General features: G+C 37.6%; 1 protein-coding gene across 1 annotated transcript; it reads right to left on the bottom strand.

The window, feature by feature from the left end:
- Positions 1-16606: 16606 nt before the first annotated feature.
- LOC139127381 (uncharacterized) lies at positions 16607-23010 on the bottom strand. The gene is made up of 4 exons (XM_070693293.1): positions 22920-23010; positions 20628-20965; positions 18854-18925; positions 16607-18652 (listed from the first exon to the last, which is right to left on the bottom strand). The coding sequence occupies exons 2-4, from the start codon at positions 20950-20952 to the stop codon at positions 18246-18248; spliced, it is 804 nt and encodes a 267-aa protein (XP_070549394.1). The 5' UTR covers positions 20953-20965; positions 22920-23010; the 3' UTR covers positions 16607-18245.
- Between the last annotated feature and the right edge of the window lie 1821 nt (positions 23011-24831).

The following is a 24831-nucleotide window of genomic DNA, read 5'->3' as shown; positions in this document are numbered from 1 at the left end:
TTGGACCACTCCCAGAGTGCGTTTTGAGCCAACTTTAAAACCACTTAGTGCATCGATAATAAAACTCTGAATTAAACATTTCCACTGGCATTACCACATCAACTATGAAAAAACCTTGCCATAACTTGCCATAAATAATCACGGGACCTTTGAACATGCACATGCACATCAAAGCTGTGTTGGAAAATGTTAGTTAAGTAATGGATACCGGATAAAGCCCAAAGTATGATTACTCATCAGTTCCGGTAAAGAAAGTCTCTCTTATGACAAATATCAAGGCTGAAGGCATGTTATCGTATGGGACGACTTTATATCTAAGGCAAGCCCAAGCACTAAGGCTTTGCCGGACTTAAAAACATCATCCGAAATTAACATCTTTTCATTGATGTTTTGTACCTTCGTTCGTTACTCAGGCTAACATTTTAGCGCACAGAGTAAACCTTTGTATTTAAAGGACACCTCCATGTGTAACGGAATATCCTATTAAAGCCCCAGGGCGGCTTGTTATATGTTGATACCAATGCAAGCTAGGTGTTCAGCTTGTGTGTCAAAAATTGAACATTGAAAATTGCATATGCCCAGGGGGTATGGCGACAAGAGGATACAGTAATTAGCCGTTCGATTTTGACAAATCGACGTGTTTCATACAAATATATTTTGCTACCTCGAAATGGAAGGACAGATTGCTTTCACATTGTCAGTATAAATCCTTCACTGAGGCTGACAATGTGTTTATAGAAGAGAGTTCCGAATGTTCCTGTTTGTAATTTTGCTTTGAGCACAATATCTCTCCTTATCTCTCCTTAAAAATGACAAAAGACACGAAATGTGGAAACAATCCACCGAAGGGCACTGTCAATGTATCGGTTGCCTGCTAGGCGCAATGTAGTAATGCTATAGTATTCTGCCATGATGAAGAGGGAAAAACTTGAATCGAAGGGAACGTATATCTTTAGTATCAAAACCTTTATTATTGTCATCCCTTTATTATTAAAGTTTTCGTCTTTTCAACAGGTAGGTGTTAGCCAATTCGATGCAATATAAAGTTAAAACAGACTTTTTTACGAACGAGAAATGCCCCTTTCACGATTCCAATTGACATTAAAGGAGCAAGATCGTGTCATAATCCTCAAATTGACATGAAATAATATTTTTTCACGCTCTCGATACACTTTACCGTTTGACGCGATAAATCCAGCCGCATTTTCACTCGTTTTTGATAACTGCTAAAGAACTCAAAAAGGCAAATATTGAGGCAGAGTCGTTCACAGGCAGAGACAGACTGGGACAGATTCAGAGTCTGACACCGTCAGACCCACTCAACAGACTCACGGACACACGGTGATGATACATACAAAGCATGAGTAACAATTCGCAATACTTAAACATTTCGAAGATTAACATCTAGCAATTTTCTGGAGGTATGAAATTTTGAGGTTGGAATCTAATACATACTGGAAAATGGCAGCAAGAAATCTTGTGCATGCGTTGAATTATTTCCAATGCCCCTGCAATGATTCCATGCGGTGTGTAAGTTTGGGCAGCTTAACTAGCTATGTTGCCGATTATAAGAATGGCGACAACATGCTCTTTGGTTTCTATTTTAATTTCAAAGGGGTCGATTTTATTGAAGCTGTAACGATTTGTAAAACTGTATACCTACTACAATGCAGTGTAAAATAGTTTCAAGCCGAAAAACATGAGGGATGGAATATTTATTAGCACATACAAGCAGGCTGGGAAAGAATACACGAAAGTATTGAACATGCTTTTCATAAGATTTACTTTTCAAAGATATTGTCACCTAGGAATTATTCGACCCTTTGTAATTATTATAAGAAAATGTTAATGACAACAAGACTTCCGAAAAATAACTTTACAGCGATTCCCAGAATACGCTGAACAACAAGAAACGCTATAATTTCACAGAACTTGTACTAACGCCACGAAAAATAAGCTGAACCTAAAATACGCCGAGAACCACAGAACTACCTTACGAACGAACGTAAGACATGTCGTTTGTCTGATAAGAACAATTAAGCGTGATAAAAATACAAAACTCAAGAAGCACACACTCATAATGAACATTTGAACACACAAGACTGAGACTTTTCAATATCTTAGTGTACATTTGTTTTCTACATTTCTAGTTTCCTGCAAATTATAGTACAGTGTTGCTTATCAAAATTAGTGAAACTGTGTTGATCCTTTTTAAAAAACCTCTGTCTTGCTTATGCAAAACTGCTGGATTCCAAATATGACGACCACTTATTGTCTTCAGTAACATTTCAAACATGTTTTTGTGTTTCTCATAAAAGTTATATGTCAGATATCTCTTTAACATTCGTTGGACAACAAAGACTCGCTTTTTGGTTCATTCAAAACAAGTAAGTTGTCCAACACCAAGGAACAAATATTTTACGCACTATGAATCATATATTTTGTCTCTTGAATTGGAGAATATCATTGAAAGAAATTTTTTGCCAAGAACTTTGGACCGCCTAGATGCTAAATCTCTTTTCCCGCTTTACGACTAACCAGCGTTCTTTTAGTGAAAGTAAGATTTACAAATAGGCTCTACGTTTCTTTATTATAACAAGCTGACGGCAAGCAAAGACATGGTCACGCGTAGATTTATGTTGACAATCGGTCATCCATATGCCTATTCACTATTTACCATTTTTTCTTGAGGCGAAGAGAGCCCAATTATTACCCGTCAAAGACGCCGCTTTTTGGTTAATGACGATCACGCATTTTGTGGTTTTAAAATCACATGTGTTTCGATCTTAAAGAAAAGGACTTTGTCATAATTCTCAACTCCAAGGGCACAGACTTATAATTTTCACAGTGAGCTCACTTTCTTTTTAAATTTGGCCCATGCCAAGTAAAAGCACATCCCGGAGGCTAAAATGTTTGCAAGATTTGCAATGAAAGTGACCAAGGTTAAAGATGATTTCAGTCTGTTTCGCAAGATTAGCGCCGTCGGCATGGCTATACAGAATACACTATTGATCAAAATAGCACGCTCGCCTGAACAACTAACGTGACGGGCAGTTTTTAACCTTCAAGGTCGTAAGCTGGTATCTGCAAACAGTTTTGTAATAAAGGTAATTTTCGCTCTGATGCTTGACGACAATTTTACAAACTTACAAACCACAGTGTAAAGAAAACCTTGATTACTCGTTTGTTACATGCAGGTGTACCACCGAACACTGTGGCTCAAATTATTTTTTCTCCAAATTAAAATAAATTTTGCTTTATTTTTCATCTTGACTTTAATTTGTCATTACAAAATATACTCAGTTTTTACTTCAAATTTCATTTTGCTTATGGGCTGCTTTTTAAGAGTAAAGCCTTTCTCATTTTAAGCTTCTTTTGATTTGCACTTTGATTTTTTAGTTTCAAAATTAAGGTCATTCCAACTTTTGATGTTCATTTAGATCTTTACTTCGATTTTCATTTTGAACTATATTCTGAATTCATTTTGATTTTTGTTTCAAAAACACCCACCCTATTTCCTGACCCCCTGGGTCGCTAAATCATGGAAGGGGTTCTCATGATATTTTCATTTCTATTTTCAAATCTTGCAATATTCAAATTCATTGTTCAATCTTAGACCTTTCAACTTTCAATTGTCACATGATGTCTATGGACCAATCACAAGTGTTACCACAGGGTATTGCTTGCATTATTCGTGCAATAGTTTTGAATATGATCAATAAATGTCATGTATTAAAATTTTCCGTTATACAAACCTTACTTGTGTCGCCTGTGTGCCAATAACTATACCCTCGCTATCCCTGTATAGTATTTCAATGAAAACAGTTTAAGTCTCCTTAGTACCCCCTTATCCCCTTCATTAATTTGTTCTACCTATCGCCAACGCGTAGGGCTTATCACCCTGACCAAATAACTCGTTTGCAGCGGCTCGTGAGGTAAAATACGGTTATTATTAGGTGTTATCGAGAGAAAGGACCGCCAATTTACATGGATAATTACACCATTCCTACGTTTCTATATCCAAGATAATACATCAGCACGATAACAAAGCCGTCAGTTTGAACCTAAATGAGGTGATCGATACATAAACGTTCATACACAACTTGTAGTAAAGGAAGTTTATGATCAATGGTTTTGATCAACGGTTTTTACACAGTGTTGTTGTTTAACACTCGCCAGTCTATATCTATCAGAATATATATCGGCGCCTAGAACCTCCCTAGCCCCTGAGAAAGGAAGACGTATACAAGGTGTGAATCTGAGATTATAAGATGAGCTCTAAACAAATTTTGAGGGAAGCAAGACGCAATGCATGGTATCATTATGAATAAATTATGCTTTATTTACTATTATCAAAATAGTCTCCGCAAGATGTCATGGGTAGACCACTTTAACTTAGAGAAAATATGCACATGGCCTACTCTGTAAAAGTAAATTATATTAAGGCAACTTGAGCATGTATTATTATCTTATGATAAATAAAACTTTGAGCCCATGATGCGTCAGAGAGATCTGCATACATAATTAAATGCGTCGTGGTAAAAATACCAAATACAAGAGGAAACAAAATCATTATTTTACCAAACATTAACAGTCAAATTTTATAGTAACAGTGCAAACAACATCATAAACTTACACTTCTGATCAATCTTTACATAGTGTGCGACAGTTTCCATCTGCTTTGCGGCGATTAATCCTTTTTTGCTACATTTCTGTATTACTTGCAGCCCTTAGGCCTCAATAATCAATATATCGCCGTGTGCTACATCTGTAAGGGTTAGTCAACAAACTAGTGAGGATATATGCACTCATTTACGTTTCAGCTATTTACAGGAACGTTGAAGGAAACGTGAATTTACATATTAAGATATGTCGAAGGGGTATATTATTTTCATGTTTAGTTAAACTATAGGAACAAAGAGAAAGAATCATTTCACTGCTTTGAATATAAAGATTTCACTCTCACTCATCGAAACTTTAAATCCTTCGTCTTGAATATGATGTCATCATACTTAATCTGAACCACGTTAAATTTACAAGGATTTGTCTAGAATCGATCTTTATGTAAAAACATTTGAAGTTTTTCCAGTGATTGGTAACGTAATCTGATATTTCGAATAGTGTCCTGCCGCTAACATGAAGTCCCATGTACTGATCATTACAAATGGAATTTCGAAGTGACCATCATCATCCCTCCACAGCTTTCCATGCTCGCTGAGAACAATGGACCCATTCATTGTAACAATAATTGAACGGGTTCGAGGGATCTGGTAGTCTTCGACTATTACCCTCCCACTCTCGGATACAATAGACACGACATCTTCCTGTAATTGTGTTACCTCGCCAGAACTCAACGCCGTGTATTTCTTCTGTCTCAGAACCACCCGAATAGCACGCACGAAATCGACGCCCGTTGAGAGTTGAGCAATTTCACGTCTGATGGCCGCAGATATCCCGGACGCCAGGGATCTATCGCGAGCACTACGTATGTAGATTTTCGCAGGATATCCATTAGCAACATGATGCATAGAATTATCGAAACCTTTTCCAAGTGCTGGTACCGCTCTCTGGATTTCTAGAAACAATCGACGGTACATATTGTAGTAAATGTGTTATATTAAAATGCAATATTATCATTTCTCGTTAATCCATGATAAATAAGCCATATTTTAGATGAACGTTAATTTGTAAAATTAGTGTGAGGAGTCTGCAAGCTTAGCTCTTTTGCCATCGTGTTTACTACAACAACAAACACAACCATAAACACATGTTCCCAAGAGTAGCCGGTCTCAGTGTTATATTCCCAGGCAGGTGATTTGCGGGTGAAACAAGTACAAGACATTGAGAAATTGAGAAGAGCTCAGAAGAAAAGTGAACGCCTGTTGTTTGCTTCCATGGGGACGTGTAAATTAAATAATGAAAACCAGGCTTACAATATTGCAAATAAGTTGGAATTAACATTTGTCTTAGCTTTTACTGTCATTAGTTATGGAAAGTTTCAAAAAATAATATACCTATGTCATCGTGGTCTTGAGTTACCTATTATTCATCTCATCCTTTCCATGAAGATGCAAATTCTTATTCGCCGTGGTTAACGAACTCGCTATTTGATGTTTCTATAAAATTTTCGTCAAGCGTACTTGCACATAAATCACAATGTTTGTTGTAGAGCAACACTTGATGGCAGGAATTTGAACTGCTAGAGGTTTGTGGTCGAGTTTAAATTAATGAGTAAGTGTCATGGTATTTGATAACGCTTAGAAACAGTAGGTAAAATGGGAAGTACACTTCTCATAAAATTTTGACGTTTCTCAAAAATGAATGAACGTTGAAATGAAAGTTCAAACCCGTGGGTACCTGACAGATCTTTATGCTCTTGAGTTTCGTTAAATTGACGATGTTCCGGTGCATATTTTTCTTCGAATTGTATCACCTTTTCAACAAGTGGGTTTCTGTTGATCACCTCCAGTAAGGATTTAAGCAATTTTAAGTTATCACGTGTAATATGCCCTTTCTTTTCCAAGGAGAAGAATGTGTCATGGGGAGTCTTGAGTTGGTCAAGTTCTCTGGCAGGAATACCATTATCTCGGTCTCTCAGCAAGCCTCTTAATTTGTCCTCCTCTTCAACAGTGATCGTGTCACTCAGCTCTTGATAGAGTTTTGGAAGGGGATCAACTAAGGATGCTATGTCGGCCATTCTGATAAAAAGGAAATAAGAATACAAACATTAGCAGACTGAAATTCACGCATCGTCACAAGGGCAGTCGTTTTAGTTGTCTTTTGAATTTCCGTCTGTTCGTTTGTTTGTTTGTTTGTTTGTTCGTTTATTTGTTTGTGTATGTGTGTCTATCTGTCTGTCTGTCTTTCTGTCTGTCTTTGTGTATGTATGTATGTATGTATGTATGTATGTACGTATGTATGTATGTATGTATGTATGTATGTATGTATTTATGTATGTATGTATGTATGTCTGTCTGTATGTATGTATGTATGTATGTATGTATGTATGTATGTATGTATGTATGTATGTATGTATGTATGTATGCATAGGTTTGGCCTGTTATTCTGCTGTATACTTAACTGACGTCGCATTAGACAATAAGCTCTCATACGTATTAAAAAACTATTCAAAATTTAACCGTGTCATAAAATTAGACATTCAATTTTTCAATTATCAAATCCTGATGTAATTTCTCTTTTCCGCTGTCGAAAATGAGCGAGTTCAATTAATCTCCCGTTCGGCCCAAGCCAGTCTATATGTTATCTATCCGGAATTCAAACTTGCTGGTCATCTACGAGACCTAAACATCAAAGTTGGAGGTCGCACGAATATACAATTCAAATGATATTTCGATTGCAAGCCCATAGCGCCACACTCTCCTTATGGCAAATGAATGTACTCAACATTTGGACGAAACAAAAACTAATTTCAACTTTTTTGTCTGTTTGATCGATTTCCCGTGATAAAACCAGAATCTGAACAGGAAAACATTGGAATCGACAGTATAACCCATTTGGTTGAAAAACTCCATACGGTGAGTCACTCGCTGCGGTTTCAGCCCTCGGACATTAACATGACGGATAACGAGTGGGTGAAAGGGAGTATACCTAAACAACGGAAACTAAGGACAACAACAAAGTCAAACACTGTTCTTCCCGAATCACGTCATGTTGTGAAGGGTGACCCTTTCGAGAACGATTTTTTATTCTCCTATAACAGGCCTTTGATGAGGTATAAGTTCGTAATATGATATGGCAGTTCACAAAGCATTACGCTCAAGCCTAGACTTGCTCCACGTCTGTTTACATATAAATATATATTGCCGGAATAAGCTTCAGCAGACTGTCGCGCCAAGTGGTACGATGTAGCGTAGATCCTGAGGTGAGCGATTTTGGCCTGCTGCCGACAAAAGCCAGGGGACTTAGGGCCAGTCTAGCACAAGCCGTGTCAATCCATACTGGTTTACTGTTGCGGATCCCGTGAATCACCTTCGCCTTGGCAATGAGCTTCACGCCATAGGTTTTCTGTAAATTTTGTTGTGAATTCGTGGGCGTTGAATGGAATTACACGGGGATTTAATTTCATGCGCACTTATTTGTTGTGTACATGTCACTTCCTGAAGACGCATTCAGAACATGTTGCCCTTTTGTCTCAAGGGGGTTACAAAGAATTCGGAGTGATACTAGTAGGTATGTGATATACGAAATGTAATATCGAATGGAGACATATAGCCCTCAAGTGTCAGATATGACAGTGGAGATATGATGAAACACAATTTGATGTATTTAAATAAAATTCCTCGCAAAACAAATGAAATGTGAGATGTGTTTGACGTCATATACTTATGTGGCCTGCCTTCCGAATGCTGTTCTTAGCGTTTCCAACGAATAAAGGGACACATATCATTAACGTATTGACGATTCAACAAAATGCGAAACGTTATGTCTTCGACTTACCCTTCTTCACTCCTTATTCACCGGAATTCTTGAACCTGCAAAGAACCTCAGCTCGGTAGTTTCGAAATATCACGTGACATAAACATCGTTGTTACGAAGATTAAAGGTCGATGTCGATGTCGTAAGAATAGGAATCGTGCGGCAACTTACATTATGGACATTTAAAAAAACTCTTTGTTTGCCGTCCTTGGATATTTGAAAAACCTAACTGCCAGCCAGGGAGAAGATCACAAACAGACAAGAAACACAAGTGTGTTAACATAAGCTCACTTTTTTGGATTGTTTTGAAAAATACTATTTTCATTTTTAATATTGTTAATATTGTGTTTGTTTTCTTAATGTTCTCTGAAAACCTACCAGCACGCCGACGGCAAACAAGGAATTTAGTTTAAAGGGCCTTATGGATTAACACCGTGACCCAGTCAACCTCTTTGTAAAAGCAATGTGATAAGGTACTACTAATATAAACATACATCTACTACCTTCTATTTGTATTTGTGTAGCGATTCTATTTCAACTACTTAAAGTTTTGCGTTGCTACTGCTTCCAGGAATCATCTCTATGAATTGACTGTCAATAAACTTGACTGAGGAGGAACACCGTCTACAAAATTATGTTGCCAAGGTTACTCGATCTGTCATTTGGTATGGTATAGCTTGCTGTGTTATCTAGATACAGAGCAATTTGAATGCTAAAAATACTGCTGGGATACATCAGGTAATAGAGAGAGGTCTAGTCATGCAATCTGACGGCAGCAAAGTGACATACGTGCAACCTTGTTGACGTGTGAAAATTTCGGTTTAGTTAAACGCTCCAGATTATTTCGCAGTATTTTTCTCAGGAACATGCGAAATTTTTGAAAATATTTTCTTAAAATTAAAGGCCCATTATTTGTAACTTTTGACCATTTTTTACCTCGGAAAATTCCATGTTGGAGGCTCATACATTTTGCAAAATGTTGTTTTACGAAGAAACAATTTGACATTCTATTCAACATGAGCCAGTAATCATTTCGATAAAAACTAACGGAAATATCGCCAGAAGATACAGCTAATTGAACTTTAATTTCTCTACGTGACGACTACTCATAAAACTCACAACACCCTTGAAATCAATTGGCCGGCTGTCTATTATAAAGTTTACCATCAACTTTATCGAAAGTTAACGTACAATTAAAAATGTAAGTTAGAGAGTAACATTTGGTTCATGTCGGGAACAAAAGCAAGTACTTCCTGTTCTGGTGCAAGCTATACGAAATATTCTGATATCAATGATGTGTGTTTATTGAGAATGACAATTTACTGGGTTGTTTGCCTTTATTGAGGGAGACACCAAGGCATCCGGAAATATTACATGTAATAGACCATGTTCCGAACCGCGCGAGACATTCCGAGATATCGCGAGAATATGTGGTTCGCAGTGGACGTGTTCTTGCAACACAGGACAATCTGCGTAAAACAGGACAAGTCGCTAATTACGTTAAACACTGCATAAAATATATGAAGTTGCAATCTTTGCTCAGTTCTGCACTTTTCTAGTTCATTGAAAAGTTTGACTTGTATTACTAAGCTGAAAACCACGCCGCCCTGGAAGATATCCTATAATGCATTGCTGTAAGGCCAACGCCTAAACCGGAAATAGGCTCATTTGGCGTCAAGACACCAAGGCGAGCGGATCGGCTTCGCTCATCCAATCTTGCCGCATATGGCAAGCAATTGCGATAATGACGAATGCCTTATTTCCAAAAATCAGTAAATGACATGCTTTATCCATCCCCACTTCAGTGAGACACGTTCCCTAGTCAGTAAATGACAATGGGGCCGGGGTACCCCAGGCCTCCCACAAGTATCAGATTGTTCACAGTCCCATGGATTGTTGTAGCGAAGCCAGCAGTTTTTCTCACAGAAACAAGTTGCATAATGTACTCAGTAAAACGTTGTCAGGTACATGTAACATGAAAACTGACTGAGGTCGAAGTGACTAAAGCACCGGGATTGATTTGACCACAAACAACGACAAGAGGGTGTGAATTACTTGGCATGCCGGAAAATCCCGAGAGAGTTTGACCGGTTAAGAAGGGCTTGACTACGCAGTTTCTGCGTAGTGAAGCTTCATTACGTATTCATGGTGACCCCTGGCCAGCTGTCAATAACTTTGGGGGCTTTTGTCTTTTGGCCTGCTTTGCATATGCGTCGTTGGACACGACCTGCCAATCACCCAGGTAGTCAATTAAACTATTAATTGACTGTTTACCGACCCAATTAACACTATCCAGCAGTATCAGTCATATTTTAATCGCGTGGCCCGGGTGGGCACAACGTAGGAACGCGTGTATTTCTGTGTGTACGTTTCACTTGTGGTGTTGTTTGTACCATCGTGTGTCCTTGTTTCACCTACAGCATTACCTTCAAGGTGACAGGCTTACTATTAATGTTCAGTATCATTGCACCGAGTTCTGCCCACGGTGAAAACCACCTGTTTTGCCTACTAATTACTGCCCGTCGCTGCCCGTCCTGAATGTAGCCTATCTATAGCTACAGTAATCACATAAATCATTTATCAGTTTTGATATATACTCCTAAATTGTAAGTTTGATCAAAATCGAGACCACATTCAAGGGCTATGCAGACTGTCCATGTAAGCACACATAGTGACAAGAAGGCGGCAAACACCTACTCACCAAGCACATCGAATCGGCGAAAAGAAGCATAAAAAGCTAGGCTTATCGCCAAAACAAACGCGCCAAGCGCTAACAAAAACCCATACCAAACGGCCCTTTTCAGGGCCACCAAATACTCCAAAAAGGGAACTACCAAAAATACGATAAGATGACATAGAACACACAAACACTTAAAAGAAATAACAAAAATCGTACACATAACAAACAACTGAAACACAACATTAAATACAAAATAAACAATCACAGTAACGTAACAGAAAACATGGCCGTGGAAATAAATCAGCTATTTCCAAAGAAAAGCCGACAACAACATGAAATTCAACAACAACCTATCATCGCTCAAACTATGAAACTCCGAAAAATAGTACTAGGCAAAAGCCTTAAAATTCATTCGGACACCAACAAAACCAAACAGAATAAAACCACCTCAGGATTTCAACAAATAAAGTCGTATAATGTGACTACGCAACATCGTGAGACACAAACAATTCAATTCAAAGAAAAGTCAAATTGGACTCCACGAACAACAAAAAAAACAAAAACTTGAAAGCTATCTGAAGCTTCTAAACTCGCACTTCTAGAGATACCCTTTCAAACAAGGAAACAAAACATGTCGCGTGCCAAAATAATCGCGATAAACCAGCTTGCAAACATTGGACAAATTTTGGGAAAATAACCCTTCGACAAGGGTCGGTTTTTCGTTATTGTCAACACAAACGATTACGTACTCGAATGCGAAAGGCAATTACGTAACACTTAGTATTATACACAACAAGCCAGAACAAACAGTAAACAAAGTAAATGAACTATTAATTAAAATGTACGAGAACAAGCACATCAACCAGGATACTTGTAAGTATCTTAATCCAATAAACATAAAATCCGTACCCCGCAGTGTACTTATTGCCTAAAAATCACGAACCTCCGCAAAAATCTAAAAGACACACCAGTCAAAACAAAATTTACCGAAGTAAGAAATATAGAACAAACAAACCGAACCACCAAACGGACTCACAACGTGACCAAAATTAATATACTTGCCTCGCTAATCGGAAAGCAAGACCACTAAAATGCATTAAAATAAATTTTCACAAACACAAACTAAGGAAAGAATCTACACTGCGACTGATGAGAAACCACACTCGGGTTTACGAAACGCAAGCGTCAAAGGGCGACTCTATCAACTTTTGTAACAACATAGGTCCGGCTGCGTCTCGCCATAAGCTTTCCCCACACAAACAAAACATTACCGTACACACTAATCCAAACTTCTCTACAAATATCCAAAGCGAAACAAACATTTCATTAACACAAACAATCGGATAAGAATGTAGGAACACATTTTCGAAACGAATCAAACACAAATTCGACACAAAAACATTTAGGATAGTTAGTGGGGAGCCTGTTTCACATTTTTTACATCTCGCTATACAGTCTATGATTCTAAAAATAAAGTCATCTGCCACTTTTTCTGTATACGCGGTTTGGCAAAACTCATCTCTTCAATCGAAAGTCGGGCGATTTCATGGTTCTTTGGGGCACTTAAGTGTACGTCGAGCTTAAGGAATGTAGTTACATTCGCGATGTTTTATTCGAAAATTATTTATTCCTTCAAGGGCAAATGCACATAATTTATGCTGTTGGAAATACTGGCCGCTCATAAACAAGACAATAAACTCAATATATGTGCATTTTACTTATATTGTCAAAGTACCACCGACACCCACAAAAAACCAAATGGTTCAGTCCAGGTATTTGCAACTCTGCCATCCGACTGGACAACAGGAAATCAACCATAGGTGTCTTTTGGCACGCGTATACGCCAGTCACCTAGGCGACGGTAATCCGCACCACTTATCACCATCGGGAAGGTACTCCTCCCCATATACCACTGGCGATCCCACCCTCAAGGCACTGCGTCATTCGACCAAGCATTGTTATTGTAATTTCCTGCATAAAATTAACAGCGAGGTCAACCGGTCAAACTCTCTCGGCATTTTCTCTCATGGGTCGAAACGGACAGGGGTCGAGGTGACCTGCTGCCCCGGCCCTCAGCTGCAGGCCTAGCGGCCTGGCTATGTTTACATAAGGCGTCCACATTTTAGAAAATCGCTAAAAGTAGGCAGAAAGAAAGCCCTCATTACGTGAAAACGCTTGGGGTCGATAGGGGTCGGATGACAGTTTGACACATTTCGTACCATTAAGAGTCGAATGATAATACATTGACTGGGTTGACCATATGACTTTCATCAAAAAACGTTCGGGGAAAAGTCAATACATTGGATGTTTGACCAAACTTTACAAAGCATCAATTTTTCGATCAAAAAATTCATGCGTAGAACTAATGAAAATTCGTAAAAAAATACCTCTGTCTTGTACATCAGGCAATAAAATGTCGTAGGCGTGAAAATGAGTTTACTAGAAAATAAATAGTGGCTCTTAAAATTAGTTTGAAAATTTAGCGTCTTTACCGCGGTATCGCTAGATGGCCGTCATTTTTGAAGCGAAGATGAAGTGGTGGATTCTGGGATATCTTCCAGGGCGGCGAGATATCGCGAGAATATGTGGTTCGCATTGGACGTGTTCTTGCAACACAGGACAAACTGCGTAAAACAGGACAAGTCGCTAATTACGTTAAACACTGCATAAAATATATGAAGTTGCAATCTTTGCTCAGTTCTGCACTTTTCTAGTTCATTAAAAAGTTCGACTTGTATTACTAAGCTGAAAACCTGTTTCTACGGGCATGTATCAAAGTCTCGCGAGATCTCGCAATCAGCGGAACATCATCTACTATGACTACGGGCAGAAGTATCGTTTTCTGTTCCTAATGCATGTGTTTTATGTAAGCGACCCCTGATTGTCACGTAGCAAAGACGTCACACGTACTGGCAGGTTAAACTAAAGCTCTTTAGTACCTAGCCAACAAGTACTTTTAAAACTTTATCAGTAAATACACTCAAACGGCAATATTTGCCGTACGCCGGCGAACATATTTTCAAGAACGTGAAAACCAAGATCTATCAGGATATCTCATTACGCACAGCTACTATACTATTTAACTAACGGTGAGGCTTGTGTAGTTTTGCCCTTTAACACGCAAGTTTGACACCAAACCCAAGAAGACGGCTGACCCCACTGAATAGTCTATCATGTTGCTACTAAATAATCAGGCGGAGCAAAAAGTTCCGCTTGCTGTAACGCTTTCCTTTTATCCAATAAGATAATTTGAAACTATATATATATATATATATATATATATATATATATATATATATATATATATATATATATATATATATGTATGTATGTGCTTGTCGAAATATGAGGGCAGAGCATTTTTTCAAAAATCGCTGACGCACAATGTAGATTTTAATAACAAAATAATGTTCGAGTTGCAACTTAAATGTAGCCATCGCAGAGTATATGCACGGGCTGCTGAATTCATTTGACTACATTCCTCATTACGATTCGAAAAAGTTACATTTACTAACACAAGATGGCTCAGTAACAGGAATCCAAAAACACTGTCCTTGAATTAGATTGTATTTTTTTGTAAGGAAAGCGCGCAAATAACCGCCAATGGAGATTCACGGAAGCCAAATATGCAACTTATTGTTCCAGAATTTCCCAACATTGAGGAAGAGCATAATTCATAGTGCCTTTAATGACATACTCATCTGTTATAATAAGAATGTGATCGGCAATTAATCGTTATAAGCTGACACGCTGCGATCGTTAAATCAAGTCAATCATCAGTATTCTATGATATGATTGAACCGACGCCGTTTCAAGGGTCTGCAATTTACTTATCTGATTGTTATTACTTGTTGTAAATATAGCAAACCACTTGGGTGTCGTTGATAGTGCTGTTATTCAATCACATTGTTGTCGTTACAAAATAAATGCAAAATACATCGTAATAATTTTGCTACCATAGACTGTAAGTACCACAGAGGTCCACAGAACAAAGTATCATTTTGTCTGATGGACTTACTCGCAATGGTACCTCCACAGGCAAATGAGTGTGTACACCGTTTACGCTAAAACTTTATCATACATGCTGTGCCTGTATCGCTATTCTCCTATTTTTAGACGGTACTGATATGAACCCGTATTTTAACTAGTGAAAATACAAAGTACATTTTCACTGTAACCGAACTACTTACAACTACGCGTACGCGTGACCTTCGCAGGTGTGTTCATATGCGTGTAAAACAGCTGAGCGATTAAGACTTGTGACACTCCGAAACGTCATTGTGATTTTGGTCAACGTTTTGTTGTTTGCAGTCAATTCATGGGCATTGCACTTAGATATAAGCACAGTTGTACCAAAAACATACAAACGAACGCATTGAAATTGTGTATGTTTGCGGACACCTGCCATGATCGTTCATGGCTGGTCCCATACTGAGCAGTGTTTTCATGTCGTCTACGCTGCTGAAGATTACGATCCCCGGCGGTTGGACAGTACATCATGATAGAACCGCTGCGACAAGTTCCCTGTTGTCGCGTTTAAGTATCTGGGTGGTTAATTACATGGTTTACAGCCATAAATGAGCTACAAAAATCCAATCGCACTGAAAATACTCGCGACAGAAAAGGTGCCCACTATTAAAGCATAAACATCCCTGATGTCAAAATTTTCAGATTTGGAGTTTTTACTAAATTTTGATTCTGGACCATTAGTAGTTTGTACTCCTGAAACACATTTGCTCAATTAATCCTACAAGTATGGATTGGAGGTACGTTTTGTTTGACCTTTGACCCCCTCGTGGTATGGATGAGACAGCTCATTGCATAAAATAAACACAAAATCACATGGATGAAAAATAATCACTTAATGTCGAAAAGATTGAAAAGTAACCCATCAAATTGAAAGAAATGATGTAAATTGTAGTATATAATATAATTTTGTATTGGATTGTACCATTGTTTGATTGGGGTGTGGTATCAGCTTTATTGTAGGATGATGGGACCGAAGACCCTTGTTTTCGCGAGGGTCTATGATGGGACTAAATAATTATGGGACTAACATTTTTTTATCAATTTGTGAATGTGTCAATGTACTAGATTCATAACGTTATATAAAATTTTAATTAAATATGACCAATTTGTATAAGTGTGAACATTTTGTTGTTTTAGATAAGTTTATATGCTCCCACAATAATTACAAATGACCTTTGACCTTCACAACCAGTATAATTTATATTCTATATTGATTGAAACACATCTAAGCAATAGTAAATAATCAATTAAAACTTTCCACATGTTTCCAAACTTTTTTAGTGTAAAGGGCTGAAATAAACACTAAGACAATATGCATCAATACATTTAAAAAGGGGGGTAGCCAATGAAATTAAATGAGGCAAAACACCTACAACATACACTTGCCACAACATAATCACAGTTAACAACACAAGTTCAATCACTTCAACTGGAATAAAGAACTTCACAAACATATATTTTCTGTGAAATAAATCAGTTATTTTAATGCTGTCCTGTTAGCACAAACCCAATCAGAGACACATATCCACTATACCTTTACAAAGTAGTAACCACAGTGAGATCATGACCTAAAAACTATATTTCTTTCTTAAACATCAAGTGACAAAAGATTTACATTCATTGTCAAACATTCCTTTAGCAGGTGTCATACACTTTTCTGCTAAGCAGATTAATGGTATGTGTTACATGTGCAGAGCCACAAGATTAAAATAGTGTACCCAGAAATTGCTAAGGTATACATAAACTGAAGGAAAATATTCTACCTTGTATGAGGATCTGTTGAATGAGATAAATTGAAGATATTCTAGAACGAGCTAAAGTATAATGTTATTTTTGAGATGAAATGAAGATAATGTACCAAGTGTGAGGGTCTGCCCATGTGTGAGATGAAATGAAGATATTTTACCCAGTGTCAGCCATGTGTGAGATGAAGTGAAGATATTTTATCAAGTGTGAGGGTCTGCCGTGTGTGAGATGAAAGGAAGATATTTTACCCAGTGTGAGAGTTTTCCATGTGTGAGATGAAGTGAAGATATTTTATCTAGTGTAAGGTCTGCCATGTGTGAGATGAAATGAAGATATTTGCTAAGGGTAAGGGTCTGACATGTGTGAGATGAAATGAAGATATTTGCTAAGGGTAAGGGTCTGACATGTGTGAGATGAAATGAAGATATTTCACCCAATGTGATGGTCTGTCATGTGTGAGATGAAATAAAGATATTCTCGTGATGTGTCCGTATTTTGACTCTTTGTTGCGCAACTCGTCAAAATATGGACACATAATTCGAATTATGACACGGTATCGTCCAAACTTCGTGTTATACCCCCTAATAAATATACAAACTGTCCAATACTAAGTTTTGCTTACTCCGTCGTTATCTGAAAGTTGCAAGTGCCTGAAATTCGAAATCAATAACGAGGGATAACAATTGATTGAGAAATAGACATTCAGAATATACTTACTGCAGACGAAGTAATGTTATGGTTTTACTAACAAAAACAATCACGTTTGGTAGGGATATTGCGATTAAGTCTTGCATGATGATGTGGTTTAAAACACCTGCATTTACTTGCATTCTTTAACTTGTCTTCTTCTATGAAAGGTAATCGTAGGAATCAAAGCAATAAGGTACTATTTAATCCACCATTACTATAGCATATATGTAATTATTAATGAGACTGCCAGGCTCCTCTTGACTAACTTAAGTGTTATATGATTTATATTGTGCCATGTATCTTTATATGTCTTGGTAGTTTAACAAACAAAACAAAAGAATGGGGAATTTATACATACTTCAAAAACATACTTTAATAAAACAATATTTAAACATAGAACAGTCTAAAATGATCTCAAAACTTCCGAGTCGTTTAAAACAACGGGCAGCTCCTGAAGTTTAATGCAAAGATGAAGACGTGTATATCACTTGTAACTACATTAAGTAAGATGTACTTACATTCAATTTTTGGTATAGGCCTACTGTACATCTCATCGGTACACATACAATTGCTAAAAAGAGTAAATTTAAAGACTATTCGTATTTTCAAATGAAATTTGCAAAAAATTGCAAGCTGGGTTTTCCGATAACACTGTTGATATGTATTAATGGTAATTATCGTGTTCGTCTACCCACAGTTTTCCGTATTTGGTGGGGACGATGTCAGGACGACTTGTGACGATAACAGAACGGTCATACGGAATCTGGTGAGCTTCGGCTATTATCACTCCATCGTCTGTCACCACCGATATCACGTCTTCCTTGAAGTTAGTAACGTCGCGAGAACTCACCGGTTGGTATTCCTTATCGATAAGAATCTCGCTGACTTTAAGCCGGGAATCCTCGTCTGATTCGAGTTGATCAATTTTACGACGAACGGCGGAAGAGACTCTTGATGCCGAGGATGTATCGTTGAATCTCCGTATGTAAACTGTACTGAAGTATCCGTTGGCGAAGTGATGCGTTTGATTACCAAATAGTTGTCCAATTGATGGCGCTAGTCCTTGGATTGCTGGAAATAACAAACATGTATTAATGATACCTGGCTTAATTTTATTTTGCATATTGAATTATCAAAGTCATTTGCTTATGCGATTTCACCCTGTGATCATAACATTACACTTTCAGTTAACTGAACTGTAAGGTGATCTAATTCATACGCTAATAGAGAGCTAGGTTTCATCCGTTTACCATGTGACGTAGTAATTCTTACCTCCTGCTAAAGCTGTCAAGCCTGCGTTGCCCGAATCCGCCTGATGTTGAGGCGTGCCGAGATCACGTGACTCTGTAAGGCAGAGGTGAAAATTATTGAAGTTCATGAAAAGAACAACTATTAAGGATGGGGAGGGGGCTGATATCCTATGTATTTTAGGTTCTATATCATTTTTAGAACTTCTTCAAAAATAACCAATCTAATACGAATGGTAATAAACAACAGGAAATCAGTCGACAACTACATAAAGCATACAGACACAGACACACAACGTTTACGTTACGTTCACGTGACGTCACTCTCTTTTTAATTTTCATTCAAACCTGTTTTAGTTAAGTGTGTTTTTTTCCGGTTATTTCAGAAATAGGAAGAAAGCCATAATTATGTCCTTAGAGGTAAAGGCGCCAATATCGTCAAGTTCATTTGTAACAGATGCACAAAATATTATTATCAAAATATGAAAACATGAATGAAAAACATCTTTGACTTTTTGCACGGAAATTCATTTGTGTCGGTAGCCAATTACAGTTAATTCAACTTTTGATCTCAACACGCTAGATTTTAGTCACTGAAATTTTCGGTTGCAGCACTACAACCTTCGTCAGCAGAATAACCCGGAAGGTGTGTCATGGGGGCGATATATATTCGACTTAGGCAGCCATCCCTTAATAGAGACAGTGGAAGGTATAAATTACCAAAAGTCTATGATCCGATTTTGATGTCACGTGTCCGAAAGTCACGACATTGAGATCGGGTTATTCTGCTGACGAAGGTTGTAGTGCTGCAACCGAAAATTACAGTGACTAAAATCGAGCGTGTTGAGATCAAAGTTCAATTGACAGTGATCTTTGACTTTGTTTTCATAAGTATTAATATTAAATGCTGTGAAGAGGAACAAAAAAAGCATTTTTTTTATTGTGGTCCGATTTAATATATCTTGAACACGTAAACATATTGTGGCATGAGGTGATATCACGGTGATGTTGCAAGAATACGTCAAATTCTTGTAGGAAGCTTCATATATTGACATGACAGCTCTGTTTGCTTCTTTCCGGAATTAGCACTGGTCATATAGACCAGTGTAATATATCATTTTCATGACCTTTACATGACCATACATTCTCGCATTTTTTTGTTATGTCGTTATTCAAACTGCACTTTCTTTCGGCTAATTAATTTATGCGAACATGCAAACATTGCTGTTTTCAGGATTTCAAAATGCTTCATGTAGTAGTCATAAGAACTGTCTTTGCTACATGGAACGGAAATTGTATCATCAGCTTGCATCAACTTTTTTTAAAAGACGTGATGGGGTAATAAGTTCACTTATTTCGACGAAGATGCCTTAATAATTTGTCAGCCCAAACCTGACGCAAATGCCTGAACACGCTCAAATGTCCAGAGTTAATGAAATAACAATAATGTAAGAACTGTCAAGAGCCGAACATTAAAAGGTTGATCATCGATTATTATCTGAGCTCTGTTCGAGACAAAGTCACCAATGAAATGTAGGATATACGGTGATGTGTGAGTGAAATTACTATGTGAATAAAAAAAATCATGTGTATGTTGTTTAGCATTACTGTACAGAAAGAATATGAATTTGGACTATCGGCCGATTACGGACAAGTTTGCATTAATCACTATATATGCTTAAAATCGTATACGCTAGATCTGATGCGATAAATATTGCTAATTGACTTAGATGTCTTTAATTACTTATCTAAACCTTCCTAGAATAAATGGCATTAAGTTTTTTTTAGTTTATGGTTACCTGGACGACCTGTTTGCTCACTACGTTCCTCATTGGTTGGTTCAGATGCCAGCTTATCTTCACACTTGATAACCAGGTCAATTAGTGGTTTCCTGTCGATTGCTTCTAGTAAGGATTTCAGAAAATTCAAGTCATGACGGCTAATGTGACCTCTCTGTTCCAAGTCAATGAAAATTTCCGAAGTAGTTTTGAGTTTATCCAGATCTTTGGTTGGGATACCAGGATCGGAATCTCTCAGCAGACCTCGTAATGAACGTTCTTCTGCCTCGCTGATCTTACCATTTAACTGGTTAAAGAGTAATCGAAGGGGGTTCAGTGAAGTCATTGCTTCCAATGTGCTGAAATAAAACAAAACTAATTTTATAATTTGTTTAAATATTTATTTATATATTGATGTAGTTAGGTAGGTATGTAGGTGGGTTATACATTGCCAGAAAAGATGCGAGGTACATAACTATTCCACATTGAGAACGAATCACTAGCATAAATATATAATGCAAAAAGAATTATCATAAATGTCACCTGAATAAATGGATACTTAGATACCTAGCATTTTGCACTAGCAGGGGGAGGTAGGGAGGTAGGGAGGGAGGGGACGGAGGTAAGGAGGGAGATTTTGTTTCCTCATGTTGCTTCATATGTAATTTTTGCTTTCCAAATTTCGAAATAGATTTCATTTCGCTAAATTTGTTCCTCTTATCAAGGTGAAAAGCGCCTCGGGGACAGATATAAAGAATATCAAAATTTATTACATATCTTATTACCTGATATTCCACTTGTGGGGTTTCATTTTCGTCTTTTGAGTAATAAAATTGGGCCCTTTGAGAGCTTTTGAACATCGAAAATTTATCTTCTCAAAAAAGTTAACGCAGACATAGATTGTGGCAATTTGTGATTTCAATTATCGGTAAATGTTACATAATTTGTTTTTAATACTTAATTCGCACGCTGACACCTGATTTTTATTTTTGATTTTTGTAAGGGAATTGTTGAAAGGGTTATTGAGGAAAGTTTAAGCAAAAGCTTAAGTCTTTCACTTTCGAAGCGCATAATAGCTTAAAATTGGGAAAGGCAGTTTTATGGTTATGACGTTTTTCTATGCGTGCTCGCTTGAACATATATTAAGATAAACGCGATTTTTACGACAATTTACATTGATAAATGTGATCATATTATTTTGGAAACAATGCACATTTCCATATGTTACGCGTACGCATTTTGAAGAATTTATTAGGAAAGAAAAAAATAATATGATTTTTATACCATACGGTTAATTATTTCTGAAACATTTGGCGTGCTGTACTGGTAGGTCAATTCTTTCCGTAAATTTGTTCTTATGTAATTTTTTATACTTGTATTAAATTGAACCTATGAAATACTGATAACATAGATCGATAGGGAGGTAGTAGACAGACAGCCTGATAGCCAGGCATCTAGACAGCCGGACAGATAGACAATCAGACAGACAGACAGATAGACAGACAGACAAACAGATAGATAGATAGATAGATAGATAGATAGATAGATAGATAGATAGAAGGTAGATAGGTAGGTAGATAGATAGATAGATAGATAGATAGATAGATAGATAGATATAGAGATAGAAAGGCAGATTGGTAGATAGATGCATTTAATTGCTTTTTGAGACCAACATGCAGTGCAGCGCATGCATATAAAAAGGTAACAGGTGAGTGACCCATACTGCTTTATTTTGAGTGCATGCTGAATACCCGTGCCAAAGCTAACGTTGAATTCCGTCAATTATATACTTTATGAGCTCTCGGATATCAAGAGTAATGACTTTTAAAATTTCCTTATGTCTATTAAGGCCATCTATATATACTTGATCCACTGCGTTTATCGGTATGGCACTGTTTTTGTGAGTTATCGGCGTGTTCACTCTAGTGGCGCTTACGGGCTGACCTTTGTCTTCGGGTCTGTTCGACATTGTTTGACGCTACATTATGAATTCGTTAATCATGGCTGCCGTAGTTGCTTATGTGTGCACTTCTACCTCCTTAATCACCTGCTGTAATAAATGTCGCCACTGGAAATCGTCGTGATACCATAGTGCATTTTCTTGATTAAGTGGCTTCTAATTATGCATGTGTGAATGAGTCAAGTTGACATAGAGTTTGGTCCGTACAAACTCCACCATGTATTGGATGAGTATGGTGTCATAGGCCGATATGATATGCATTCCTATCGCAGTATGAATTGTCCCACTGGAAATATGGGAGAGTCTTAACCAATTCAGCCTATTGGCAAAAAAGACACCATTATTTGACTTACCTGTCTACACTGCTTCGCTATTTCTACTCGCCAAGAGCCAGGCAAATAAAAATGTGGTTTCGAAATCTCACGTGACATCAAAAGCAGTGCCTAACAGTTCGCAGGTCGATGTTGTCAAGAAGCAATCTTGACGCAAACCGCACAGTGGACCCTCTTATCAGACAGTAACACCCATTGGCTTCCCGTTAACGTAAGTTAATAAATATAATACGATTAGCATCTGTCAGTGTGTTATAACGATTGCTTTGATTATATCCAACAGCAAAATAGTATCATTTATTGAACAATTTCGCATCACGAATGCAGCCATTCTGGATTTTCTTAGTCGATGTGACGTCCATAAATAAAGTGTAGCTTGGACCAGCTTGCGTCAATGTTTGTTGTCTATCAAAGCAGCCACCACAATGCGCATATTTCTGTTGCAGGGCCACAGATACCGCGATCGGGCTTACTTCATTTTATCAGGAGTACCCAACTCCAGGAAAATATACTACCGTACCGTTGCATTGTCGAAACTAACTCACATGACTTGAGCATAACAATTGTGTGGGTATGTTGTCGTATGTTATTGTACAATCGTGAGAAAAATTGAGTCGGGATGTTTATGTGTATTTTTTGTACTAGTTAACTTACCTTGAACACAAGTGGAACTAATTTAGGATAATGGGATGGTGAAGTAATGCTGATTTAATCTACAAATGTAATCTCATCTTCTTTTCTTTATTCATTACATAATTGTTTTTATAATTAATTTTTAATATTGCAACATTCAGCTATATGGCACCTAACATTTTTGAGAAATTTGAAAAATATGAAAATTCAATTATCCCAAATTAGTTCCAATCGTGTTAAATTGGTGATACTTGATCTAGATATGCAAATGCACATGAAAAATATTGCTACAAAAATATCTCAAGAACATTCACATTACATTACCACATGAAGTGTAGAAGGCGCCTTTCAAATTTAAAGCAGTTAACATCCTACAAGCAATAGCTCATGTTGCAAACTATGCTATACTGAGTGGCGCCTGCTATAGTTCTCTTCTTCAAAGAATATACGAACTGATTTGGCAAAATCGCCATGTAGGAAAAAACACCAAAGAAACTAAATAAACACAACTCAATTGTGGGAGATAGATTTGCAATTTTACCATCCATACAATGTCTAAGAGAAATCTGTTTTGTTTAAATTGAGCTCAGCTCGATTTTTGAATCACATATATACGTCGCCTCGACATGTACCAAGCCGTACAAACGCTAAATTTGACCCTGGACACATGGAAGCAGTAAATAGGCAGTATTGTATAAGGATGTAATTGTCTGTGGGATCCAGCCAGTCATTCAATAGAATGCACCATAAATAAGTTTGGCAGGACAGTAACCTTTTGATGGAATAGTATGGTCTTTGAACCCACCGCCGGCAGGTACTTATAACCAAGATGCAAAGTTATTCACTCAACTATGTAATGCTCAGTCGGCCCTTGGCTGTTCCGGGAAAGAAACGCCGCCCTCTAAAAATAGAGTTCGATGATAAGGTCGACTGACCTGCCGACTTAATAGAAGCTTATGTCGTGCGGTGAGATATGGTGACACGATACCATCAAAACTTTAGTTCACTAGTTTACATGCTTCCCTTGGAGGGTAATCAACGTTTTTCTAAGAGTGTCTTTCATAATGAAAAAAAAGCCAAACAGCCAAGAAAACGGCGATTTTTATTACAGCTCAGTATTGCCGAGTATTCTTTCGTCATCGCAAAAATACCCAGCGTCATAAAAAGTTGAAGAAGGGGTCACGTGGTCTAGTGTTGTAAACTTGTTTATCTCTCTCTCTCTCTCTCTCTCTCTCTCTCTCTCTCTCTCTCTCTCTCTCAGCTATCCAAGGGCTCCCTCTCTGAGCTCTCTCCGAGTGCC

Source organism: Ptychodera flava, unplaced genomic scaffold (assembly GCF_041260155.1).
Source record: "Ptychodera flava strain L36383 unplaced genomic scaffold, AS_Pfla_20210202 Scaffold_31__1_contigs__length_3010019_pilon, whole genome shotgun sequence".
In the NCBI taxonomy this organism is placed as follows: Eukaryota; Metazoa; Hemichordata; class Enteropneusta; family Ptychoderidae; genus Ptychodera; species Ptychodera flava.
This window is presented reverse-complemented; position numbering and strand designations above follow the sequence as displayed.